Genomic DNA, 25,995 nt, shown 5'->3' on the forward strand with positions numbered 1-25,995 from the left:
GTTCTCGTGCTTTGGAAAGGAGGCCCTGTTGAAGAGGGCATGTGCTCTGTCGCTATATGCGACTGAATGAATCAAAATCCACATCCTGTTTCTGGCACCATTTCCCCCTTGACTCGCTGCCGTCCCAGAGATACTCAACTGCCATATCTCCGTGATAGCAATAGCAACGCTGACAGCGGGGAGGCTCTTTTTCTCAAACCCCTCCAGCACGTTAGATGCGCGCGCGTCCGGAGCCAGTGACCACCACCGACGAGTCGCGTTGTGCGCGTTTAGCACGGCATACGTCACCCCCAAGCCTTGTCAAGCGTGCTGGCAATCTGTGAAAGAAGTTCCTGATTTCCACGCCACCGCCTGCACAATTCCCAGGACGTCCTCCAAGCATTCATCAGACATGCCGTTCAAGAACTTTCTCTCCGACATCAAATCGCAGGTCAAAGACCTCCAGAAACAGGGTCAGCAGTTTCTCGGGCAGCAGCAGCAGCAGCAGTCGGCTCCTCCGTCTCAATCTCAATCTCAACCGCACTACCAGCATCAGCAACAGCCACCACACCAACACCAGCAACAACAATACCCAGCTCAGCAGTACCAGCAATCTCCTCCCCTCCCGCCATCAACACATCCCAACTTCCAGGCCCAAGGAGGCCCGCCCGGTCAACAGCCACTCCCGGGGCAGCCGAAAGTCTACTGGCAGCCGCGCTTCGATCCGGCCACGCCCATCAGCCAAGAATGGGAACACAAGCTGGGGAACAACAACGGGTGGGGCAACAATGAGATGCAGCACTATACCGCCGAGGCGAGCAATTCGTTCTAGTAAGTTGAATCTTGAATCTTGCATTTACATGTACTTGCGGACTGTGTATATTTCCTGGCAATCTTCGTTGAAACTCAATGCTGGCATGTACCACGAGGGGCTGGCTGTTAAAGCCGACCTGGACCACCCGACTGTCATCACTTGGTGTTGTGCTGGATGGGTCTGTGTCACTTCAATGTCTGCATCTGCTCGGATATTCAGATTCGATGACGGGGGAACCATTGTATCTGCATGCCTGCCTTGCCTGCCCCGCCTCCGTGTCTTTGCATTGAAAACTTGTCGCCCGTGTACTGTACTACAGTAGACCAACCCAATACACTACGCCATCACAAGCTTACCTGTACTCCCGCCCAGCACGCCCAACAACCTCCTCGTCCTGCGCGCCATCTCCTCGCCCTCCCACCCGGACCCGACCAAGAAATACACCTCCGCCCGCCTCGTCTCCCGTCAACGCCTCGGCCGCCCCAGCGGCAGCCTAGTCGCGAGCCTCAGCCTCCCCTGCGCCGGGGGCATCTGGCCGGCCTTCTGGCTTTTGCCGTACGAACCCTTCACCTGGCCGACCGACGGCGAGGTCGACATCGCCGAGACCTGGAACGGCGACAGCATCAACCACACGTGCCTGCACTGGGGCTTCTACTCGCCCGAGGACAAGGCGAAGCATCGCGTCGTGGGAACGCCCGTGCAGGGCATGCAAACGGGACGGCCCGTACGGTTCGAGTTCGCGTGGCACCAGGACAGAATGGTCTGGTGGATTGATGGGCAGGCCGTGATGAAGGCGCCGGTGCCGCATGACATGAATAGGCCGCTCAGCGATTTTGTTGTACTGCTCAACATTGCTATGGGCGGGAACGTGTGTCAGGGTCAGGTGCCGAGGGAGGGGATGTATGATTTCGTGGTGCATGAGATGAAGATGCTGGAGGAGCCGGAAGGGGGTTGGGCGCGGTTTGAGAGGGATTGGGCTTGGGTGAGGGAAGGGGACATGATTTGATATCATATCATATCATATGACGGCATGTGGTATAAGCTGAGCTGCAAGGGAAACTGGATTACGAGTGCTTGAACGGAGGACCCATGGAGCAGCAGGCACATTTTCGTCACTGGCCCGATTCAGCCGTTCTTGTTCCCTGATGAGAATGACTGATGACCGCAATGCTAAATAGTACAGCTATAAGTAACGAGGCAATGATTAGAAGATCCACGAAATGACTGATGGATGCGGTGCAAGCCAGAATAATCACATCAATTGAAGACACACTTAGGAACCACGAAAACAAGGGAAGATTAATGATATAATGAGACATTATATTAACCTTGGCGAGGGTGGTCTGTACACGCGGTGTGGATAGTCACACATTCCGCTACATTCATCCTCCATTACTCGGATCTCTTCACCTTCCATCTCATCCCGGTAGTATTCTCCTCCGTGCTGCATGTTGATAGTGATATCTCAATCGTAACATCGCACATTGCGTACATCATAATCATTCTCACTTCATCCATCCTAGCATAACACTTAACCAGACTGGTACAAGGCAGGACCGGCATAGACGTATCTGTAATGAAGTTAGCAACGTAATCCCACAAGGAGAAGTGAAGGTTCAAAACTTACGGGTTCACAAGCGACAAGTTGAACGGTGTGACGTAGGGGTTCTGGCTGGTCACGGCGATGAAGCTGGTGTCGTTGACGGCAGGGTCGTTCATGAATACCGAGGCGTTGGGCTGGACGACGAAACCAGTGTTGCCACTGATGTTGACAATTGGCACGTATGTCGCGTTGAGCTGCGAGACGAACAGAGCATAGCGGGGAGCATCGGCAAGAGGGTTGCGCGACGTCACGTAGCTGTTGTTGGGTCCAACGGTCTGGTTGACATTTCCCCACGAGAGCTGGATGGGTCGGCCAGGGTATGAGAGAGGGATAGACTTGTTCTGGCTGATGGCAGGGCCGCAGTCCTGGAGCTCATTGCTGCTGTTCGCGCACAAGTTGCTGTTCTGGATGCCGGCAGTGCTGAGCGGGTCTGAGCCGGTAGTGTTATCGATAGGGCCAATGTTGGGGTTGATCTTGGCAGCGTTGGGGTTGTTGACGATGGTCAGCGCTGGGAAGTTCTGCCACGCGAGGCGGGTGGTGTTGGCAGGGCAGCTGGAGATGTAGGGCGCGAGAAGCGTCCATGCCCACGACTGCGGGATACCCGGGACGAACCACAACGACATGGGGAACAGTCCGTTGAACTGGCGGAAGATCATCTGCTGGCGAGCCTCTGTGACGATCGATTCCAAAAGGAGGGTTGCGGATTCGCGGGAGTCCAAGTGGCCGAGGAAGCCGTAGACACCACTCTCGCCGAAGCGAGTCAGCTTCTGGTTGAAGTCGATGAACTCGCGCACGTTCGTGTAGGGGTAGTTGTATGTGCACTGAGGAGGCGCCGCAGGTCCCAAAATGTTGCTGAGCAGAGTCGCGTGGCCGGTCTCCTGATCAGCCATGAACTGGATCAAGAAACGATCCTCGGCAGTCAGGCCAGCGGCCTCGAAATCGGCAACGGAGAACTGAGCAAGACCGTTGTGGAAGAGATCGAGCTCAATCCATTCCTGGTACAGTGCGAGCGTCAAGGACTCGTAGTCGAAGTCCGACAGCGGGTGATAGTACGGGATGGTCCCGTTCGTGCCCTGACCACCAGCCGGCTGATATGGAACCGGCTCGTACCCAGCCTGGAGCAGCCCGTTGTTGTTGGTGTATGTGACAGGTGGCAGACCACCAGGTGCTGCTGACAGGGCAGCGGCAGGTGCCGACAAAGCTCCAGTGACTGTCGGTGCTGGACCGTTGTATGGGCCGTGGGAAGTCGGACCGGTCACCTCGCTGCTGCGTAGCGGAGGAGCTGGGACGCTCAACGGTGTGAGTGTGACTTGAGGTGCAGGTGCAGGGGCGGCCGCTGCAAGAGCGCCGAAGCTCAATAGAAGACCAGCGTAGGACTTCATGTTGTCGATAGGAATTGAGGTGATGGATAGGCTGAATGGATGAGCTTGGACTTTCTCTCAGCATCCTGGGGTTCTCCTCCAAAATATACCTGCGGCCAACAAATTTTCAGAGCTGCTGATGACCTCAATCCCTGCCAAAAGCATCCGGCCTTGAGCTCCATCTTGTCCAATTCTGTGCAGCTGGTGGAGGTCGGCAGGATGCAGTGGAATCCATGGAATGCATTTCCGTCACCCATGCGTGACGGTTCCCCCGTTATTCGGCATAATGCGTTCGCGGCCGGGCAATACACCTGTCATAGCTCGCCGCATCAGCATGTCCGGTCGAAAAGTCCGTGTACGAGGTCGATACCTGGTGAGAAGACGCAGGGCAGCTTCCAAGTCCGTGACGTAGTCAATGATGCTTTGAGGAGATGGCGAGGCTGGTAAGCATGTCGGTTGACCCACAGGAGCTCTGAGGTGAGAGTCGTATGAGCAAGCTATGTCTGTGGCGACAGCTCAAGTTGAAGCTCTGCCACCAATGCCATGATGTCCACGATTGCTTCGGGTCATTAATCCAGCTTGATCCCTGCAAAGTGAGCTGCTTCTGCGATGCCGGGACACCTTATTCTCCACAAAATTTTGCTCACTCCCAACTGTCGAGTCGCTGCACCGACGCCAAGCTGTTTTAGAGCTTCAGAACTCCGCAATACCATTTCCGGGTCCACTGAATGGCTGCAAGGTACGCAGTCTGCAAGTGGGAGCAGCCAGTGGATGTGCTCATGGCTCAAGTCGAGTCGCTGCCGCCTGTAGGACAGCGATTGCAGGCGAGCTGTTCGCACTGGTGATGTCCGCCACTAAGAAATTTTCCGATCTCCCAGTCCAGAGTCACCAGAGTCTGTCCCTCATCTCGTCCGCATTCAGGATCCGCTGAGATGGCGGCAAAGAGTTTCCACCAATCGGAGGAAAGGTCAAATCGTTATAACATCACCACTTTCAATCGCGGCAAATCCGGTGAAACCATGACGCGATGAGGCGCCCTTGTCCTACTCGCACCCCGTACCACTCCCAGAATCGGCAGCGCTCTTCAGATCGCAGTGACTGTTGAGAGATGATTTACGATTCAAGTGGCGGAAAGCGATTCGAGCGTCTGGGTATTCGAGATCGCGCTGGCCTTGGCATCCCCGCTCCGCACAAACAGTAACTCGGATCGACGTTCGGTAGTCGTACGCGTAGTCGTTACTGTAGCTCACCTCGCTGTCTACCTAGATTTTCTGTCGATCAGCATCTCGCTCATTATCAACGAATCTAGCAATTCACTCCGTAAGGTACCTAACTGCCGAGTCTCTGCGCAATTGCAAGACCCGTTAGCTCTTGCCGGGCCGAGGTCATCGAGCAGACTCGTCGTAACTGGTGCCTTGAAAAGGGTCGACGTGACAAACGGACCATAGAAACCAATTGCACTTACTCCGTATGGAGTATAGCTTTGCAAGCCTTGACGTCCTCGGTCTAGAATAATGGTGCTGGGAAGACAGGACTCTGAGAGATCGTGGCAAGAAGCTCGTCCGTCGCGTCACGACGGGGCCTGATGTACCGGCTGTTGGCGGAATAGCTAGTTCGGTGCGCTCACATAGGGAGGAAAAATTTGATCGATCAGCGTCAGCAGGTGTTAGACATCATGGACTGGGCAAGCAGAGAAGACGGTCTGAGAAAAGACAGAAGCAGGCATGGTGATTGCCCAACTTGGACACGAGTATGGATTGGACGGCCGAGATCAGCCGGGCATGTTGGGGGATGTTCTCCGCAAAGTCGAAATATGTATCTTCTTGCCTCGAGTGCCTGCTGCAATAATCTTTGCGACAATGCAGCTTTGAGTTCTTGATCCATGGAACATAGTGGTTCTATCACTGAAAGCCTTCCCACTCTGTCTACTTCTTCAGGCAGCCGGACAGACACGAAGAGTAAGCAATCTACGAGACAAGATGATATTGCGAGATCGCCTCTGTCACGAGTGAACCTTTTGTGCGTGAAGTGAGGAGGAAGAGCACCACTACGGAGTACAAGCGCGGCGATCGACGGGTTGGGAGCCGCCCACCAACCCCTGAGCAGGTGCAGTGTGAAACTTCTGATGTTGCCTCCCGTGGAGGCTGAGTCTGGCTCATCTCATAGTCAGCCCTCCACGACGCGCAAATTGCACAAACAGCACCTGCGTCTCTGCTGAAAGCCAGGTCTCAATTTAAGCCAGCGCGTCACTGACAGGTGGCTTGCATCCTCGCGTGGTACCTGACACCAAAATTAAACGGCTCCTTTTCACTTTTTCAGGCGCCGCGTCTCGCAAGAGATGGCGGCCTCAGCAGCTCCAGTGGAGGACACCATGCCATTCCCAGTCGTGTCCTGCTTCTAGCGTTGACCGGCGCCCCTCTGTGGCTTCTAGAGGGCCACTCTAAATGGCCCACGGGCGTGGTACCTGCAGCAGTCCCCGATGCCTTAATTTGAGCCTACTTCAGCCTTTTGTTCCTCTCCGGCTCGCTAATTGGTGGCTCCCCTTTTCAAGCCCCTGTCACCTGTTTGTTTTGTCGTCTTTTCCCACACTCGGCTTGCGGCTGCACGGGAGTGGCAGACATGGTGTCTGATGGAGCGGTGATGGGGAAATTAAGCTGAGCAGTTTGGTCTAGCTCCAGGTGGTCGCATGGCTTCTCGACCCGCGTTCCCAATCTCCCCATGCTAGTGGGAGGACTACAAGAAGGTCAAAAGGCCCAGGACTCGCATCTTTTCATCTTTCTCTATACCCAAGCTGTGACTTCAGTATCCAAGCAAGCCCTTTGACCTCGGTCGTCCATTCTTTTCGAGTTCTACTCGCCCACACTCGTTTCGGTACCATACCAACGTCCTTCGCTTTTCGAAGTTACTCTTACTTTTTTCGGTAATCTACACCAAAGAACCCACCACAATCAACAACATGCGTTCCTCAATTGCCCTCGCTGCCGGCCTTGTCGCCCTCGTCTCGGCTGGTACTACCACCATCACCGAAACCGCCGATGTGACCATCACCTCGTGCGAGCCAACCGTCACCAACTGCCCCTACAAGGGCGGTAACGGTGGCAGCGGCACCTGGAGCGACTGGAGCGCCTCTGCCTCCACCACCTCTTCTCCCGCCAAGGTGACCAGCTCCAGCTGGGACCCCAACCACACCTGGAGCGACTGGACCGAGAGCGCCAGCACCTCTACCAGCTCCAAGCCTGTCGTCTCTGTTTCCACCACCGGCTCCTGGGACCCAACCTGGAGTGACTGGTCCGCAAGCTCCACCAGCACCCCCGTCGCCCCGGCCTCGTCGGCTTCTGCTTCCACCTGGTCTGACTGGGCCGCGAGCGGCACCACCTTGGCCACCTCTACTGCTGTCGCCGCTGCTACCACCGGCCACGGCTCCGGCGCCGCATCAACCCCCGTTGCTGCTGCCTCAACTGGTGTCTGGTCGTACTCTGGGTAAGCATTTTCTGATTCTAGCTAAGAAGCAATCCTGAAAACTAACGTGCCAAACAGCTCTGCCACCGGTGTTGCTCCTGCCACCTTCACTGGTGCCGCCAACGCCAACGCTGGTTCTTTCGCTCTTGCCGGTCTTGTTGCTGCCGCCGCCATGGTCATCGCATAAGCGGTTTGATCTCACGACGCGCTTGAACAATTTTTCAGTCACGAGTTCCATGGCCACGGCATCTGCAGCGAAGTCCTGCTTGATATCAAAGAACATAGCAGCATGTCTGGGGAGGTCTATATGCGGGGGAGGCGTGTTGTAATTGTCCGCAACGGTACATTAGCTGTGAAGTTGCATGATTCAAAACGGGAACTTCTTTGCATATTATTTGGACGCATCAAGGAGATGCTGGCTAGACCACTGTAGCTAGCATTGCGTAATACCTGTTCATTACCGAATCCTTTGCTCGTCCTTTCTCTGCGTGCTGCTGGACGCTTGAACACGTCTTGGTTTCATGACCAGTGTTTGCGTTCGCAGAATCAACTCGGAAGTACGGAGTAAACAAGCCAGATGGAGACCCCTCCATGTGGGAAATTGCTTGCTACCGAATTTAGCATTACAACGACGCCCCAGCGCCACCAAGCCCTTGGCACTGCACTCTTCACCTGGCACCAAACCCACTCACCAGTGTGCTGCACCTCGGCCTCCGCGACGCCTCCACAGTTGTTCTGTGTGGTGACGCGAAACCGTTGAGGCTGCCTTGGCAATAGTATGAAAGCAGGGGAAAATAAGTCATACGGAGTACGGAGTTGCACTGATCGAAACTCAAACCCTCCCAGGCAAGCTTGAGTGCGCAAGCATACACAGAGTCCCCTCGAGGGGGCAAAGCTACCGTACCCGTCGACCCCAAAGACAGATTTTGTAGCTGTGACGCGTCCAACCGATCAGATCTAGTTAAGCATTGCAGCTAATTAGATGGTTGCCATGTGGAAGCCCAGCGGCAAATTGTCACTGCCATTGACATTTTGCGGAGAAAGGCGAGCTTCACTGGCTGGCAGGGATCTGCCATTGGGCTGCGTCCACAGTACTCCGTACCTGTCGCCCAAAACGTAAGAAGACGGATGCGAAGCGTAATCTCGCATCGACTACACAGTCAGGACGAACAGTGCTCTGCACGGAGTACTAGTAGCTTGCCTCACGCTGAAATATGCCACTGTCAACAATCAGGAGTAATATGTCCCTCTCCGGGACCCTTTCCAAGGGGAGAAAGTCGAACACCGAAGTGCGAGCCAAGAGGGGGCAAGGCAACGAACTTGTCGTTCCCTCGTTTCAAAACCCGCTGCGGGCATAGCGCCGCCGTTTGCTGCATCTATTGCCCACCCACGAAGGATGTAGCGGCACATGCAGACTCTACTGTGTAGGAGTGCTGACGCTTGAACGCATGTCGAAGGCTGAAACGTCGACCCCGAGCTGTTTTCGGGAGGTCTTGTGCGGCCGGCATGGGGCGAAGGAGGCTTGGAGGGCGTAGCTTGGAGGCTTACATACTCCCTACATGGCCCCAAGCTTGTCAGCTCTAGCTTTGTGCGGTCGACTGCTCATCAGACTCGGCTTGGCGAAAGATGCGCTTTGGGATGCTAACGATCTGCGGGCTTCTCCAGCCGTAAGATATCGCCTACTTTGACCGTATGAACGATGATCTTGCCGGGCACGACATATGAGCATCCTCGCCCAACGCTGTTGTTCACCATCGTAACAAGCCGAAGTCACTGCATATCGACCGGCGCACTCAAGTCTGTTACCTACTGGGTCAGACCGCTGGCACAGCCAACACGGGCTTTTTCTGGCCCGTCTCGCCTGCTTCACGACGTCGAAAACGGTATCGCATACTCAGGCTTGCGTCTGCGCCTGCGACAAGCCGGCCCCTTCTACTATGATTATTCTGAAGGCTCACCGCTAACTCACAATGGCTCCCCATGCGATACTATCACTGGACTGATCGACCGCCTATGCTCCATGTAGTGAAGGTCTGACCTTTCGTCGGTGGCCGATTAGGAACCGATTATTGTCGTCGACACTTAGGCATGCCGCCAAACTGCGAATACCATGATCTAGTTCCTTCTGGTAGATGAGGCGTCCACCCGTGGTACAGGGCGGTGTCCAATTCGCCCAGCCGGAGCTTCTGGTGGATTGCCATATCTTCTGGTAAGTCTCTTTCCCATGCGGCTCATCTAGCATTGAAGGGGGAAACTCCAACCATCAACTGGACCACGCGATCCACGGTCTCTATCCGACCTCGACATTCTCCTCTTCGTCGCCAGCAGCAGAAGGACTGCGCATCGGACATTGTCGCCTACTTCGCTTCCGTCTTCAACTGATTGAACGACAGACCGTGTCCCACGATGAGCTTGCCGGGGGATGGCATTTTCACCAATGTCCGAACGAAACTACGACAGTCTCGATCCAGTGTGATGCTGACCACCGCGACTCAATACCAATACCGAGACCATCGCTGGGATGACGTCCCCGCAGCATTTCGACCTGTTAAAAGAGCCGAATGCCGAGTCGTCAACGGGTATTATCTGGATCGACCTCTGCCGGGACCCCCTCCAGGACCTCCTCCGCGTCCTGGCAGGGTGTCGCCTCAACCAGTCCACGAGGTCAGAGCAAGTTTGGATGTCGGGAATCTGAGAGTCCCGGCACCACGCACGCATCGCACGAGGTCGACCGAGATAGCGCAGATACGGTGGCCGGGACTTGATGGCCGTGAAACCGAGCTCCCAATTGCGGAAGCAAGCGTGAATATTGCTGTAGCCCTTCCCCCAGACCATCTCGACCCTCCGCCGCCGTACTCTCGGTATGATGTACCATCAGCATTGGCCTCCCCGCCACGATCGAGATCGCAGCCTCCCCCAGTGCCCACGACGCACTATGTGAAGCTGAATGACCCGTTCGACTATATCGGTAATGGAAACCAGGTTATGAGGAGGCCAGTTGACGACGTACCAACCGTTGCCGTGCCACAGCCACCTACGCCGGTCTCGCCCCTTAACACGCTGGATTTCCAATATCTGGCCATGAGACATCGGCCAGCCTCTGAAAACAACATTACGCTGGAGAGTCTACTAAGTCATCCCATGCTGCAACATCGCTCGCACTAAAGACTCCAGATCATGGCATGCTTCCGCGGAGACAACCACTACCACTATACTGTGTGGTGCTACCACGTGTGGGGACCCATGTGGCTTCATCGCGGATTCTTCGCACGGTCATGGACGCTCGGATCAGCAAGGGTTCCAGATCCCCAGCCTTCTGGCTGCATGGCTTCGGGGAGGCAGGAGGAATTCAACCCTGACCCCAGGAAGTCATTCCGGGAAATGCGGCAATCCTGTATGCGCCTGCACGCCCTTGCTGTCGCGTCGCGATCGAGCGCGTCGCAAGACTATTTCTTCGATCCAATAACCCCGATACTGCAAGCAAGTTTATCAAGTCCATCCATTCCACAATCTTTTTCGACACTCCTTGGAACTTCGCGTGCCTCAACGACTTGTCCTTCATTTTATCTGACACTCTCGTTTCCACAGTTGCATAACTTGCACACGTTCATTAGCTGATTCGCAAATGGCCCCGAGACAAAATGTCGGTTCTGTCCTCAATATGTACGCCTCCCGCGTTTCGGCTCGGCAACTCTTTCATCGCTCGGCTCCCTCGGACCCCCTCATTGCAACAATCATAGTGGTCTCGGTACTCTCAACACTACTGCTTGCTAGTGCAATCTTGCTCCTGTCCCGGATGTGGAAGAAAAACATCACTCGGAGGAGCGATGCGGCAATTCCCGGAGAATCTCAAAATCAAGCCGCTGGTTTTTGGCGCACACCCAGTGATTGGGCAAGGAAGGACAGCAACGTGCTCTGGTCCATGTACATTGCGGAGGACGACCTCAGAGCCCAATTCACCCTGTCACCAAAATCAAGGCTCTTCTCTATAGGGTCTGTCTCCACCGTCGACCACGCCAGATGCCCTCTCGACAGACGTCACTCGCACGTGAACCCATCAACTCAGCACAATACCATAATGGATAACTTCGTGAAGGCGAGCGACACCGCCGCTGATCTGCGCAGCCGCACGCCATACGAACACCAGACGACACCGACGAAGAGTACCCCACGTGCCCGAGCAATGTCCCAGCCTTCCAAGCACAGGTATGCCAGTTCCTTCGAGGAGACGGTCAAACGCAAGCAGAGCCTGCCTTTCCCGTTGATGGTCGAGGAAGTCCGCGAGGGTTAAGATCACTATTCAGGGCCATGATTGCAAGGGAGCTTGCGACAATATGCAGAGAAGGGCGACGGCAGGCTGCTGAAGCTATCTTGTCTACCGCTACATCCGCCATACTGCTCAGCGTCATATAGCCTGCTCATCTTAACAGGGTAGAAAATCCACTTTGCTCTAATCGATCCTCTCTCAACATACCCATACAGCGTACATACTAGACCAACATTGAGGTGAGTGGGGGAGTGAAGATCACGTGAACCAACACGGTTTTCAACCACGTTAAGGTCCTCAAATTTCTCTCCCATCTCTACGCATCCTTCGACCAATCTCACTTCATTCTCCGCTGTATAGCATCCGCCCTCCTCAAGACAAGAATGACTGATGTCAGTGAGGACAAGTCCCTTTCCGCACCGAACCGTGACTGACGGCCTTTTTCTCTTGCCGATTGCGTGAACGATGAGCACATGTGCGTGCTCCAAAGCCCGCCATCTCCACGTCTTGATGATGACCCTTCCTTCCTGCCGATGAAACACGTTTCCACATGGAAACCGCGTGTGGAGAGAAAAGAGACAACTTGGTCCCAAGCCGTGCTTTCCACGCAGGTTCCCGTCCCTCGCTCTTTTCTCATGTTTGCTTGACTCCGTCTGCCTGAAAACATTTCCTGTTCTTGAACAAGATTGAGGTTGCCCTCTGCCTCGACGAATGCTGCTTGTGACCCTTTCAACCTTGTGCGAGCTGCCGGAGCGTCCCAGAACACGATGCTGCTCAACGCTTCCCACAAACTCACCTCTAGCGGTCTCCCGCCGGATTTGTTGGATGCATACGTCCGCTATAAGAGAAGCACGCGTGGTCTACTCACTTGGTTTCAGCAGCGCAGCTCGGCACCCGACAAGCCCATCAAAAGCCTGACCATCAAAGGCCTCGAATCATTGGCGCAGCAAGTCTCTATGAAGCTGGAGTCACTCCCTGATATTGTCCACTTCTACTTCCGAGAAGCCATTGCAGACAGGAACAGACTCAGCAAGTACTACCGGACCGAAGTTGACGAGACTGCCGACGACGACGATACTGTTGGACATGAACATTTCACAACTCTGTGAGTCGCAGTGGCACCAACCCGGACAAGATGCTGACTTGGCGCAGTCTTGAGAAGATCTACGGCGACCTTTGCGCCCGATATGGCGGCCCGAAAACCCAGAAAAACGAAAAGCGTAGATCACAATCTCCCACAAGCCAAGCCCCTCAGGCGGTCAACCAGTACGAGGGCTTGATGGTCGAGGAAGCCATTGACCACGAAGGGCACCACAATAGAGACTCCGAGACCCTGACTCACTGTACTGCTGACACATCGACTCCGCGTCACGCCGCTCGTGGAGATACCAACGTCCACCTTGCAGACGATGAGCTCGGTAATGCGCTCGAGGTGGTGGCTGCAGCACAGGCACGTATATCCCGACCATGTGAGTTAGTCTTTGCTAACCGGATCAGCGCATCCAAGACATCTCTACGTCAATCGATGGCTACTGGGCAGCCGCGGGGAAGGGCACGGTCTCGTTCGTGGTGGCTTCGTTCATGACCAATGCTGCTTTGGCGGCGCTCCGGCAGATGGTGAACGAATTGCTTCAGCATGATGAAAACCTTAGCATTTCGGAGTTCTTGAGGGTCTGCAGCTCGTTTCGCAGCTCATTCGAGGCCGAACTGCGCAGTCAAAAAATCATCGGCACTAAGACATCGCTACTGAGCCGTCTTCAGCATATCGAACGAAACCTATCCGACTGCCGCGAAGATGACGATTTGTTCGCGCATCATCCATCGTGCGCCAGGTGCGGACACAATTTTGCCGCCCAGGTGCAGTCGATAGTCATCAAGGGAACGGGTGGAAGTCGATTCATCTCCTCTGCCATGATAGAAAACATTGTGCATTGGGTTTCTGGCGAGATCATGCCACACAATGCAATCCTAAAGGGTACGCCTGTCTACTCGGACGTGGCGGCGGACCTCGTTACGCATGCAGAGAATAACAGGGAGTCTTGGGCCGCTGTTCTTGGGTTGAATCTGTTGACCCAGAGTTACAGAGTCTACCTGCATCATGTCAAGCAGCCGAGTATGGTTCCAAAGAACCGCATAATCGCATTGAAACTCGCACAGCAGGCTTGTTGCCAGGTTACAGCACTACTGCAAGATCAAACCTGCTTTCCGTGCCGCTGCTCTCAGACGCTTGGATGGCACCTGCAGAGCATGGCGCTCGACCTCCAATGCTATGCGAGACACAACTGTTGGGACCTTGTCTTCCAGTCACCATGGGTCGCTGGGAATCATGTCCTCGAGATCCTCGACCTCTGCAACTACTATGGACATTACCTACTCAAGTACCGGCACTATGTGGGCGCGATTGTGCACTCCTACAATGCTCTTACCAAGTTGGGCGGGCTTGAAAACTTGCCTCTACTCGACAAAATCGGCAGCCAGTACCGGGAAACATTATTTCCTGGCGGCAACCTACCAAAGAGCAATTTTCACGCTTGTTGGGCACGGTACGTTGGCGCCAGGCTAAAATTCAGAAAGAATCACAAAGGAAAAACCACGCACGACAACTGGTGTCTTGCCATTCCAGCCCATGCGGCAAAGATGGCCGCGGGCATCGGCATCCCGGACCATCGTCAGAAGGATCCAGTCGGCTGCTTACTCTTCAACATTAAACAGCAAGAGTACCACATCAGCGACGCTCAGTGGAACGAGATCAACGACTCGTATGCGAAGGTACAGAACATGCGAAAGAACAGATCTGGAGACATTTCAACCCTGGAGGTGCCAACCTCGAGCGCTCAGCTGGAGAAGCAGAGACTTTTGCCTCTGGCTATGACAACCCAAGGGCTGTTTGCCGGCTCTGGGAAGGTGTTGCCTAAGGCTCGGGTGAACCTCTTTGCGATGTTCGAAAGATGTGTGCAGGTGGTCTCGACAATATCGGACAGAATGCATCAGGAAGAGCATCTTGGCAAGGGTGATTACTGCATTTGCTTCGCCAACGAGCTGCTGAACGCAGCGGACCGCATTGTTAAGGGCAGGCGGTTCGGGAAGCTTGCAGTGTGGAAGGAGCATGAACGCAAGCTCGTCGATGACACCAAGGACGCAATTTTGGCGGCATTCGGCAATGTGAGAGAGGACGAGCTGTTGTGGGATGTTTGACGAGCTGGTCTTGAGAGCCTCCAGCGCCGACAGTGTGACGTTTTATGTATGGATTGTGAGCAAGGTGGTTTGACTGGGTGTCCACTGTCGATTTGGTCGGCAGAGGTCTGTTACGAGTACTTCTAGGCGTCGAATATTTTAGTATCTCCAGAAAATGCAACAACAGGAAGGCATTCTATCAACAAATACCTAGCTTCAGTCTCGATTCCGTCTTGTTCAGTTCTGCAACTGGTATTCGTACAAGAGCCTACCTCAAAGCTTCCCTCACCATGATCCATTGCTCAACCAACACGCCGATCTGAGCTGAGCAGGGATGAACGCATACTACACGCACATGGAAAGTATGGTGTGGTGGTACCATCGCTCGCACCGCAGACTGACGGTTGAGGAAGGTTCAAGACGACTTAGCTCTGTGCGGAACAGTAGGCAAAACACCAATATACGAATACCGCATAGTAAACAGCACAGTCTTACTGGTCTTTTACCTCTCTTTCAATGGACAGGCCGCTCACTCCTCCTGAACCTGTGTCGTCCTGTGTCGTCCTGTAATAATTGGTCATGTCATGACTTGTCATGTCACACCACATCCCATCATCCCGTGTCTGCCATACACATTCCAGGCTGCCAGGCAAGCGGAGTACCATACGCATCTCGCCTCCTGCTGGAGCCGAGTCCTTGAAAGCCCGGCGTTCCCCTTTTTTCCACTGCCATGCCCGTTCCTAATAATGCCCCATGCTTCCAACCACAGTAGCACCCACCCACCCCTGATGATCAATTCCACTCATCCTCGATCAAATTCCCCGCGAGGTCCTTATTCCCCTTATAATCGATGCGTACATCCACCAGGCTGACCCCTTGATAATCCAGGGCCTCGCGGATCACGCTCTCGACCTCACTCGAGTCCGCGATCCGAAACCCGCGGGCCCCGAAACTCTGCGCGAGCGCCACGAAGTCGACGCCGCCCAGCTTCACGCCGCTGGCACGCCCGTACTTCATGACCTCCTGGAACTCGACCATGTTGTAGGCCTCGTCGTTCCAGATGAAGTGCGTGATGTTGCAGTGCTGGGGGACCGCCGTGGACAACTCTTGCGAGGAGAACATGAAGCCGCCGTCGCCGCTTATCGAGATGACTTTTTCGGAACACGGCGGGGACTGCGTCAAAGAGGCCGCGATGGCCCAGGGGAGGGCTACGCCGAGGGTTTGTTGGCCGTCGGAGCTACCTCAGTCAGCTAGATAGCAGAAAACGGATGTAAATTGGTGAAGGAAGAGGGAAAGGGTGTAAAGACTAGTGGGCTCGCTGGCTTGCTCGCCCGCCGCACTCACCAAAGTAACCTTCGCGGCTCGTACGCAAAGAAATACCGCATAAAGTAAATGTAGACGCTCCCCACGTCGACACACACCGTCGTGTCCTGGGAGACCATCCCCTGCAGCGCCCTGATAAAGTGCAAAGGGTGCACGAGGCCCTCCGAGCGGTGCACCTCCGGCCGGTCCTGCCACTGGGTGTACTCCTGCGTCAGGCCGCGGCAGAGCTCCGAGATGGATGGCTCCGATATCCTCGTCATCTTCCCTGTCAGGTATTTGACGTTCTCGACCACGGACCCCACCAGCTCGGCCACCGGGTGGTAGTACGTCCCGTAGTCGCAGGCCGTGTAGTCGATGTGGACGACCTTGCGGCTGCCCGCGGGATTCCAGGCGTTGGCGTCGTACTCGACGGGGTCATACCCGACCGCGAGCACGAGGTCCGACTTGGCCAGCAGCTTGTCGCCGACCTGATTGCGGAAGAGGCCCACGCGGCCGTAGAACAGGTGGACCAACTCCTTGGGCACCGCGCCCGCGGCCTGGAACGTCTCGATCGTCGGCAGGGGGAATCGGCCCAGCAAGGCGCGCACCGCCTCCACGACCCGCGGACTGCTGGCGCGCATGCCGAGGAACAGCACCGGTAACTTGGCCTGCTCGATCATTTCGACCACCTGGTCGAGCGTTTCGGGCGCTGCGGGGCCGTACCGTGGCGGAGTGAACGCGTGGGACGGGAACGCCAGGACCTTGGACTTCCCCCTCGCGACGTCCTGGGGGATGGAGATGACGTTGGCCCCTTTGGGCGACGTGCTGGCCGAACGGAACGCGTTCAACACAACCTCGGCGGCTTGGTCCTCGACGTCGATGCCCACGGCGGTCTTGGCGGTCGGGCCGAGGATGTCCAGGGCGCGCATGCTCTGGTGCGTCCTCTTCAGGTTCATGTGGCGGGGCACGGAGCCCACGAGGGCCACCACGGGGTCGTTCTCCGTCGTGGCGGTGACGAGGCCAGTGGCCAGATTCGACGCCCCGGGCCCGCTGGTGCCGATGCAGACACCCGGAACGCCGGTGATGCGGCCCACTGCGGCGGCCATGAAGGCGGCGTTTTGTTCGTGGCGCGCCACGATCAGCTTGATCTCCGGGTGGTCCATGAGGCAGTCGAAGATGGCGTCGATTTTGGCGCCGGGTACGCCGAACACCACGCGCACGCCCGCATTGTACAGGCTGTTGACGATGATCTGGGCGACTGTTTCTGCGTCTTTGGCTGTGGATGTGTCTTCGCTCATTTTGATGGGCAGGAAGAGATTCAAGGAGGGCGGGAGGCAGACAAGGAAAGAAAGGAAGGACTTTTGAGAATATAGTAAAGTAAGCAAGCAGTCTAGAGAAGTCTGTATGAAGAAAGCTTTTTATCCTCCGCCCGGGATGAGGGTCATGGTCCGTTATGTACTCGGCCAGGCCCAATGCCATTGGGATATGAGGCGGGTTCGCGGGTACGTGACAGGTACGTGACATGGATGCATGTCGCGATGATGTAATCGGCTGGATATCATTCACCTCATCCGTCAATACTCTCGATTCGGCCTTGCTTTCCGCACGCATGCAAGCCTGTCCATGCCTGTGGAATGAGTTGATTGACCAGGCCCGAGGAGACGAGGTCCCCCACTTGGCACCGAGTTGCGCGACGTCAATTGAGGTCTTTAGAAGAGAAAGCCGTCGACGGTTCAACAACAGAAGGAGACGCGCGTCTGAACGAACCACTACCTACTCAAGAACGGGCGAGCTCGCGAAAGTACTGTAGATACCACGACTAGACACTCTCCAGCTTCAACCCCGTCTCACCTTTACAACTACACCTGCCAAGCATGGCCATCAACGAAATCTACCAATACAGCCTCGTCAACGCTCTGATGTCCGGCGTCTCCGACTCGGGCATCACCGTTTCGCAACTCATCGAGAAAGGAAACCAGGGCCTCGGCACCTTCGTCCGCATGGACGGCGAGCTCCTCCTGCTCGACGGCACAGTCTACCAACTCCAAGCCGAGGGCAAGATTCGGGTCGCCGAGCCGGACGACCAGATCCCGTACGCGGCAGCCACACACTTCCGCTCCCAACAGACCGTGACCGTGAAGCTGGAGAACAAGGAGTCTATTGACGCCGTGTTGGACCGGTTCAACGACCACGCGAGCAACCTCTTCATGTCGTATCGGGTCGAGGGCCGGTTCTCGCGGCTGAAGTGTCGGACCGTCAAGGGCCAGGAGTACGACGGGCAGCCGCTGAGCGAGCTGGGAAAGAAGCAGTTTGTCGCCGAGTATCGCGATGTGGAGGGGACGATCGTGGGCTTCCGCTCGCCTGCGGCGTGGCAGGGGTTCTTCGTTGCGGGCGAGCACATGCATTTCATCGATGGGGAACGCAAGATCGGCGGTCATGTGTTGGAGTTGCAGGCCGATGAGGAGGTGGCGATGGGCATTGCGACGGTGAATAATGTGCATATCGAGCTGCCTACGTCCGACAGGTTCAATGCGGCCAAGATGTCAACAGATGATGTGGGCTTGAAGTCGGTGGAAGGGTGATGTTGGTCACTGGGGATGTGCAAACAGGTCGGGTCTGTCTGATTTGAATGCGAACAGAACTGTGATGATACTCGGTCTCGGTTCTCCCCTTGATGCACGCTTAATTCTGTAAGAGCCATTCAAGTTGAGGCTTCGCTCTCGCCTTTGTGCTGGTCTTCGCACGATGAGGTAGCATATGGCTGGTGAGCGTGACATACTGAAGGCATGTGACCGTCAAGGAGGAGGGCCCATCCGAACTGCATCGCACTTCTGTTACGGCTTCCAGGTGTGTTTCAGAGTCCCCGGAAGCCGCGCAACGTCGTTGCTGAGTCTGATGGTCAACGAAGTACGTGAATCTGGCCTATGGGTCGTGCGAGATGATCTCAACTATGAAGAACGTTTCCTGCGAACGTGATCAATGCCACCTGTTCTGTAACGCAAGCAAGGCTCTTTGAATCTGACCTATTCGCGAGCTATCGATTTCTACGGATTCGCCGCGAGGAGCGCAGGCGGCCGCAGATGAAAATAGTACTCCTGGCACAGGGTGGGCACCACTGGGTTTGTTCAGTGGTTGATACCACTAGGGGATTGAGCGGGTTCGTCTCGCCTTGTTGAGGACCAGTCTCTTGCCATGGACCAGAGTGCGAGGCGATACTGGGCGTCGCGTCGACAGAGCGAGGCATGGCCACCAAGTACCAAGGGTCTCGAAGTTGCTTGACAAGGAAACTGCTGTGTAATTGCTACAAGAGTTCGAATTCTTATCTTGGGAACATTGTCTAAGCCTCCGCACTCCACCGTACAATTCCTCCGACGAACCAGTACGCCCACATAGCAGTATCTCGAAGCGGAGCTCATCCCACTCGCGGGAATCCTCATTACAACTGACATACTGTGTACAGCCGTGCTTGCCAGCTGCGAGCAGGGTCCGACTAGGGTTAGGAATGGATTTCGGCGCCTCCTTCTCCTTCTCACCATGTCTCTCACCTTCACCCAAGGTCTCCTGCTAGGTCAACTCTCCGTCGTCATCTTCCTCGGCTGCTTCATCAAGTTCTTCATCTTTGGCGAAGCGCCTTCCCCACCCTCCCGAACCTCGCGGCGGACGCAGCCGACGAAGCACATGCGGACGACCTCGCTGCATGGGATCGCGTCGTCCAAAAGCTCGGTCCCGCAGTCGTTGCGGACCAAGGCCAGTGCCTCGAACGTCATTCGGCCCATACCCACAAATGCGACCGACATTGCCTCGATCCTGCGGAGGACATATTATCAGATCCCGAGCCGAGGTGGGCATGGCAAGAACAATCACTCCACACATCAGCCCGAGAGTCTGGATTGGTTTAATGTGCTGCTGGCCCAGACGATAGCCCAGTACCGCCAGACGGCGTACAACCTGCGGGATGGCTCGGGAGGTGGTACACCCACCATCCTGGCGAGTTTGGAGGCGGCCATCAACGACCCAGCCAAGAGACCGTCCTATATCGACAAGATCAAGATCACAGAGATCTCCATGGGCGAGGAGTTCCCCATCTTCAGCAACGTCCGGGTCATTTCCCTGGATGACGAGCTCTCGGGTGCTACAGGAGGTAGATTGCAGGCCTTGATGGATGTCGATCTTTCCGACGACAACCTGACGCTGGCCATTGAGACTGCCCTGATCCTCAACTACCCCAAACCCTTCTCTGCTGTCCTGCCGGTTGCACTTGCGGTTTCCGTCGTGAGGTTCTCTGGAACCCTTTCCATTAGCTTCGTTCCTGCCACTGAGGACGATCCCTCAGACACGAAACAATCTACTTCGGGTAAGCCTAAAACTAGTCTCGCCTTCTCCTTTCTTCCCGACTATCGACTCGATCTCTCCGTCAGGAGCTTGATCGGCTCTCGCACCCGGTTGCAAGATGTCCCCAAAATAGCCCAGCTTGTGGAAGCACGTACTCAGGCTTGGTTTGAGGAACGTGTCGTCGAACCGAGGGTTCAAGTGGTGCCTCTACCAGGTCTCTGGCCACGCATGGGTAAGACCAGATTGAGAGAAGGGCAGGATGACGACAGACCTCCTACCCAGGACGAGCATCAATCGTCCTCATCTTTCGACCATCGTAAAGATGTGGCTTCGAATGACAACTTCCCTTCACAAGAGGAGGCCGAAAAACTGATTAGAGGCCTCCGATGGCGCCATCAGCGTTCCAACAGTCAAGTAATCGAACAGGAAGGCGATGTTCCTATACCTCAAGCAGTTCGGGTTATGCCTGGGGCTTTGCCGGCTTGATTAGACGGTGAACGTCCATCCTCGGGCGGCCAACGACCAGCAGATCGAGATGTTAGGTGTTTAGGGCTTGCAGCTCGGTTTCTTGCTGCCTCCAGACTCGAGCCTGTAGAAGGCTCCCCTCTGTCCGCAGTCAAGTCACGTCGATTTGGTGAAATCAGCTCGTTCCACACCCAGTGCAGCGGTTCGCTGCAAATTGGCTCCCACCACAAGAATCTGGAGCATATTGCTTCCAGTACCGAGCAGTCCTCAATCTGCATGACGGACGTTTCTTGCAGGAGCTGGCCGATATACCAGGGTCTCTGTGCCGTGTAACTTGCGGCGATGGCGCCAAGAGTGAGGGCCCACAACAACACCTGATTGTGCAGTTCCCAAGACCGGTGTAGATGACACGTCTCCAGGGTCTGTCGTAACATCAGAGCAAGCCTCGGTTTCACTCCTTGTGTCGGTGGTAGCGGAAAGATGACCATGTCACTGAATATCAGGCTCGCCAAGCGCACCGCCTGATGAAGACACAGTTCTGAATTTGAGAGGTCCACCGGGTTCGGCAGCTGAGACAACAGGCGATGCTGCGTGCAGTTGCGCACCTCCATCAGATCGACCAGTTCCGGCGCTGTCGGACCACCACGTACATGATGATCCAGTGCCACGGTGATCTCGGAATATGCATCCAGTACATCGAGCAGCTGTTGACCAGTGTATGTGTGACGCAGGTAGCGGAAGCCGGATCCGAGGTTTGAGTCCAACTCGATGGCGGCTGGATCGAGCACGTGTTTCCCCCCCATGACAGGGGACTTGACGGGCTTGCGCCACGCATAAGTCGGTCTGCATGAGTATTTGGAGGCGAAATAGAGATCGCATCTCCAACACATGTTAGCCTGAACTCGCAGCTTCAAGCAAAGAAAGCGAACATACAACTGCATCGTGTCAGCCATGCCGTAGCATTCGATTGCATCCAGCCCGCCCTTCTGACCGACCAGAAGCCTTATCCCTTGGATGTGCTTTTCGTCGTTTATCATGGAGCCGTAAATATCGAGATGATTGAGTCTCGCGAGCGGTGACTGCGCGTGAACCTTGGCATAGACAGACTACCACCACCCGCAAAGTCAGCGATCCATCCATGCCATATCATACCATAGGATAACCAAACACCCGGTCTTGCTGATAAATTGGCCGCAAAGCCTTCCTTTCGTTCGAACTTTCGAGAGAATTCATTCAGTCATTAATCTCTTACCTCGTCCCTCTGACTGTGGATACTCAGAATCGTGACAGCCATGATCAACGCATCGGTTGGCCCTGTCCCTGTCCCCGTCCCAACCGACTTGGAAGGGGGTTTATTGCCTCCCTCATCTTCGCTGCCGCTGGCCTTTTGTTTAGGCACGAGGCTCAGATTCTGCAGCTGTTCGTTGACGAGTTTGATGGTCTCGACTTTGTGGGACAGGCGGAGGAGTGCGGCCGAGTCGTCGATCTCCTGGCCTTGGTGGGCGCAGAGGATGTGAAACGATGTGGCGTCTGGAATTAGTGTGTAAAGTTAGGTGGGGTCAGATCTTGTAAGGAAGGGTAAAGGGAAGCCGGTTCGCACCGCTGAGGTGTCAACCGGCCCTCTGTGTTTAGAAGGAGAGAGAAGGGAGAGTAAAGACGAAATGGCGCGATGAGGAAAGTAGATCAGGGATTAGATCAGCGGACAGGGGTGTTGGTGAAGTTCAGCTCTGCGACTAGCCACAGCACTTGATATCGTGCCGCCGACATACATCTCCGGGTTGGCGCTGGAGTGGATGTGAGAACTCTCAGACCGATGCTCGTTACTTACAGAGAAAAGCATGGAAGGCCACAGGATGCTCCATGGCGAGTTTCAGCCAGCTGCTCTTGACGGGGTTCATCGGCGCGAGAGACCGTTTCACAGGGACCGTGTTCGGCCATGAGTGGACGAGCGCCTACACAAGACGTGATGATGAGAAGAAAGCAAGCAGGAAGGAAAGAGCGAAGGCAATGACAGGGGTGGGGAAGGCAGAGTTGGAGGTGCTTGATCCCGAGATAGTCAGGCGCACACGTACGTGATCGAGAACTTGATGCACAAACATTGGCACCCCCTGCACGGGCAGGACGTCAAATGGATCAAATCGTCCCTGGCCTAGAACGGTTTGCAGGCCAAACGAGGTGTTCAGCCGGAAGGGGAGATCTTCGTTCGTCGAGGATCGGGGTGAGGCTTCTGACGACCAGGACGTAGTGGTCGTGGTCGCGCTCGTGCTAGGGGATGGCTTTGTCCACGCTGGCCTTGGCGCCGACGGTGATATCGTCGGGTTAACATCGCCCATCGACCAGGGAGCTTGGTTGATGACCTCCGAGTCCAGATATTCGTCATCGTCGTTCCCCTCCGACGAGTCCTGGCGTTGGAGTAATTTGTGCTCGCTCCCAAAGGAGGCAGGCACTTCGCCTTGCTTCAGCGATTCCAGGCGTTTGACACGCAGGGTTCGGTGGTAGTTTTTCGTGATGTGCTGTTCTCTTTGTCAGACGTAGGAGCCGGAGAGGTTCCAGATCAATCTTGGCCACATTGGTGCACTGGGTGGAAAGATTGGATCATTGTAAGCGCGGAGGTACGTACCGCGCGGACCTCGCTCGGGCCTCCCCGTCGCTTCTTCTGTCCTTTGGCTGGTTCTACCGGCTTCGAGTACTCGACAAACATAAATCGGCCTGTTTGGGCGTTGCACGCCATCCTGGCGGAGTGATCATCCACAGGCGCGGTGTTCTGGGAATGCCGCGTCTCTTGTCGGGGACCTATAGGTATATTCGTTCGTGCGCTCGAGGCGCTCAATCGCCGGTCCACCTGATAGTTTAGGATGTGTAGTGTTGATATCAAGCACCTTTACAGGCAAGCAGGCGAAGAAATTCCGGCAAAGGATGTGTCAGCGCGGAGAGAACCATCTTGGATGAGGTCGAGAAAGGCACCTTCGCTTCGATTGGTGTGGCTTGGCTTTGGGGGTTGGCCTTGCTTTACTCACCGTGGTCGCGTGGTAGGCATGAGGTAAAGTTGGTCCATTAGCGCTATTAGCGAGGCCTCGTCGCGTATCGAGAGTCGTCCGGCTCAACTCGGCCGAGGAAAAGCACCGTGAGCGATCAGCGCTAGGTAGGCGGTAGGGTTACTAAACCGCTCATTGCGATCCAGTGTGCAGATTCAAACACTAGGTACTGTGTAGTACTTATTCACGCGATCTAATTAACGCCATTTGATAAGAGCTATCTCGGCACCACGTACCGTACTGTGGTCCTGCTGTAGTAGCACGTTTCTGTAGCTGAGATACGAAGTAAAGTTGACCCTCTAATTGACGTCCAGCTCATGGGCAGGATCACCAAAAGCATTCACGACGCAAGTGAGTGAAGCCAACGTGACCGCTACTGGGATATTCTGATAGACCGCTTTGGCACCTCTCAATCGCAGGGTGTCATGATGGTGTATCTCCCCCTCTGCCTGGCGGATTGATCACCTCAAGCTGAGGTACAATGTTCAAGCATGTTTACACATGGCACTCCTACGAACACAAGTGGGTAGTATGCAATCCAGCGTCAGCCTTACAGGGCTGGTTCCATCACGCAGAACACTTCGAAGCTTTGCCTCTTGTATGCGAACCTTTCAGCACGGAACACTCTTGAACCTCGGTAGCAATCCGTATACAGGACTCAGAACAAGCAGGCGTGGAAGTATTTGACGACATCTCATTCATAAGATTGATCAGATTCTGCACGAGGATGCACTCCGTTTGGTTGGAATGTCACGCCGAAGTGTACTTGAACATTGGATGTGGCTCTTCGAAGAACACCCTCGAGAAAGAATTCATGCTACCGGTGTGACGGTCCGAGATTGCAAGTAGCTCTTGCGGTGCTGATTTGTGTCGGTCTCAGAGCCCCGGTTCAGTGGGGTCCATTTGGGCTCGTCCTGAAACAAGCGCATTGCCTTGATATACTGGTTCGCAAGTCAGTACACGTTCTGCCTTGTCGTCTTTTCCAACTCACATTGTTCTCGTCCGTTGTAAACCGGTGGTAAATGCCTGCGGGCAGAATGATCAAATCATCCTTCTCCAGCCGGATTCTCACCCAGTCATCGCCCTCTGATCGGACATCAAAATATCCCGCCCCGTCGCGAATGTATCGAATCTCTTCATCTTCATGTAGATGCTCATGGAAGAACATTTTCACCTTGTCCTCGTACACGTTACCCATGGCTTGGGGAGACACGGTGATCTCATCACGATTCTTGTAGTGTCGGTCTTTCGCGATGGCGTCAACCGCAGACAGTTCGGGGCAGTGGTGGTACAGGACGCCGAGCTTCGCAAGGTAGGAGGCGTCGACTTCGCGGCCGGAGTCATGCGTCAGACGCTGGTCGCCCTGAGCAGAGAAATGAGTGGGGTGATCAATCTAGAGAGTGGGAGGGTTTAGTGTACCTCTCGGTTGTCAAACCAGTATGCCTTCATTGTGATCGGTGGTAATGTCCGAGTGGTGCAGGTGAAGATGGCAGTTGTGTGAGTGTCGATCCAAGGAAGCAGCAGCAGAGGTTTCGACGAGACTTCAGTACTCGGTGATAATTGCTATACTTTCAACGGCGATGTGCACGTTGAGAGAAATTCTTTTGCCCTTGGTCAGATACAAATCGCCGCACACCACCATCGTTCATAGGCGCCGCTTGCGCAATTGGACATTGTCCGTTCTCCCCCACAATGGCTTGAACCGTCGCTGGTCTCCACTGCTCGACAAGGGTCACTTGCCTCCACGCAATCAATCCAGTCCAACCACGGTGTGTGGTTAAAAATCCTTCACATTACTCGTACGCCTCTCTAATCCGCAACGAGGCGACATGGAAGGCATATTCAGCTGGAATCCGTGCCCTCAACGCGATCGCCTTTGAAGATTGAAGACTGACGACCAAAGCACCACTCCCCCACTACATCATAAGCTCACCAGTTGGCTGATCAGACGCAATATTGTCAGCCAAGGCGTCCTGTCTCTGCTTTCCATTGCGTCCTCACTGCCTCTATCAGGACAACAGGACCCACAATACCAGGCACACTTCGATCACGGTAGACAATACCGAGCTGCTTGCACTTGGCCCGAATCTCGGTCCTCTGATTAAAGGAGGCGTCGGAAATCTTCCTGATATCTGACGTCGAGAGTAAGCATTTGGTGCCTAATAGTCCCACAAGCTTGATATTCGGCTCTATTCAATGGAGGT

General features: G+C 55.1%; 11 protein-coding genes across 11 annotated transcripts; 7 read left to right on the forward strand and 4 right to left on the reverse strand.

The window, feature by feature from the left end:
• Positions 1-391: 391 nt before the first annotated feature.
• On the forward strand, positions 392-1,799 carry A1O7_00871 (uncharacterized protein; the record flags this gene model as incomplete). Its single annotated transcript, XM_007754912.1, has 2 exons — positions 392-810; positions 1,166-1,799. 2 exons carry the CDS (start codon positions 392-394, stop codon positions 1,797-1,799), a joined length of 1,053 nt encoding a protein of 350 aa, XP_007753102.1.
• A 525-nt stretch (positions 1,800-2,324) lies between these two features.
• On the reverse strand, positions 2,325-3,778 carry A1O7_00872 (uncharacterized protein; the record flags this gene model as incomplete). Its single annotated transcript, XM_007754913.1, has 2 exons — positions 2,325-2,364; positions 2,421-3,778. 2 exons carry the CDS (start codon positions 3,776-3,778, stop codon positions 2,325-2,327), a joined length of 1,398 nt encoding a protein of 465 aa, XP_007753103.1.
• Positions 3,779-6,713: 2,935 nt separating this feature from the next.
• Positions 6,714-7,403, forward strand: A1O7_00873 (uncharacterized protein; the record flags this gene model as incomplete). The annotated part of the gene is made up of 2 exons (XM_007754914.1): positions 6,714-7,237; positions 7,295-7,403. The coding sequence occupies 2 exons, from the start codon at positions 6,714-6,716 to the stop codon at positions 7,401-7,403; spliced, it is 633 nt and encodes a 210-aa protein (XP_007753104.1).
• Positions 7,404-9,622: 2,219 nt separating this feature from the next.
• On the forward strand, positions 9,623-10,381 carry A1O7_00874 (uncharacterized protein; the record flags this gene model as incomplete). The annotated part of the gene is made up of 1 exon (XM_007754915.1): positions 9,623-10,381. The coding sequence occupies one exon, from the start codon at positions 9,623-9,625 to the stop codon at positions 10,379-10,381; it is 759 nt and encodes a 252-aa protein (XP_007753105.1).
• Positions 10,382-10,877: 496 nt separating this feature from the next.
• Positions 10,878-11,507, forward strand: A1O7_00875 (uncharacterized protein; the record flags this gene model as incomplete). The annotated part of the gene is made up of 1 exon (XM_007754916.1): positions 10,878-11,507. One exon carries the CDS (start codon positions 10,878-10,880, stop codon positions 11,505-11,507), a length of 630 nt encoding a protein of 209 aa, XP_007753106.1.
• Positions 11,508-12,250: 743 nt separating this feature from the next.
• On the forward strand, positions 12,251-14,678 carry A1O7_00876 (uncharacterized protein; the record flags this gene model as incomplete). The annotated part of the gene is made up of 3 exons (XM_007754917.1): positions 12,251-12,588; positions 12,636-12,918; positions 12,981-14,678. The coding sequence occupies 3 exons, from the start codon at positions 12,251-12,253 to the stop codon at positions 14,676-14,678; spliced, it is 2,319 nt and encodes a 772-aa protein (XP_007753107.1).
• Positions 14,679-15,449: 771 nt separating this feature from the next.
• A1O7_00877 (acetolactate synthase, catabolic) lies at positions 15,450-17,257 on the reverse strand (the record flags this gene model as incomplete). The annotated part of the gene is made up of 2 exons (XM_007754918.1): positions 15,450-15,894; positions 16,002-17,257. The coding sequence occupies 2 exons, from the start codon at positions 17,255-17,257 to the stop codon at positions 15,450-15,452; spliced, it is 1,701 nt and encodes a 566-aa protein (XP_007753108.1).
• Positions 17,258-17,833: 576 nt separating this feature from the next.
• Positions 17,834-18,541, forward strand: A1O7_00878 (alpha-acetolactate decarboxylase; the record flags this gene model as incomplete). The annotated part of the gene is made up of 1 exon (XM_007754919.1): positions 17,834-18,541. The coding sequence occupies one exon, from the start codon at positions 17,834-17,836 to the stop codon at positions 18,539-18,541; it is 708 nt and encodes a 235-aa protein (XP_007753109.1).
• A 952-nt stretch (positions 18,542-19,493) lies between these two features.
• On the forward strand, positions 19,494-20,777 carry A1O7_00879 (uncharacterized protein; the record flags this gene model as incomplete). Its single annotated transcript, XM_007754920.1, has 1 exon — positions 19,494-20,777. The coding sequence occupies one exon, from the start codon at positions 19,494-19,496 to the stop codon at positions 20,775-20,777; it is 1,284 nt and encodes a 427-aa protein (XP_007753110.1).
• Positions 20,778-20,912: 135 nt separating this feature from the next.
• On the reverse strand, positions 20,913-23,487 carry A1O7_00880 (uncharacterized protein; the record flags this gene model as incomplete). The annotated part of the gene is made up of 7 exons (XM_007754921.1): positions 20,913-20,990; positions 21,014-21,635; positions 21,690-21,862; positions 22,009-22,286; positions 22,585-22,708; positions 22,829-23,269; positions 23,377-23,487. 7 exons carry the CDS (start codon positions 23,485-23,487, stop codon positions 20,913-20,915), a joined length of 1,827 nt encoding a protein of 608 aa, XP_007753111.1.
• Positions 23,488-24,603: 1,116 nt separating this feature from the next.
• Positions 24,604-25,240, reverse strand: A1O7_00881 (uncharacterized protein; the record flags this gene model as incomplete). The annotated part of the gene is made up of 3 exons (XM_007754922.1): positions 24,604-24,732; positions 24,783-25,184; positions 25,211-25,240. The coding sequence occupies 3 exons, from the start codon at positions 25,238-25,240 to the stop codon at positions 24,604-24,606; spliced, it is 561 nt and encodes a 186-aa protein (XP_007753112.1).
• Positions 25,241-25,995: the final 755 nt, after the last annotated feature.

This window comes from Cladophialophora yegresii (assembly GCF_000585515.1).
Source record: "Cladophialophora yegresii CBS 114405 chromosome Unknown aczIN-supercont1.1, whole genome shotgun sequence".
Classification (NCBI taxonomy): Eukaryota; Fungi; Ascomycota; class Eurotiomycetes; order Chaetothyriales; family Herpotrichiellaceae; genus Cladophialophora; species Cladophialophora yegresii.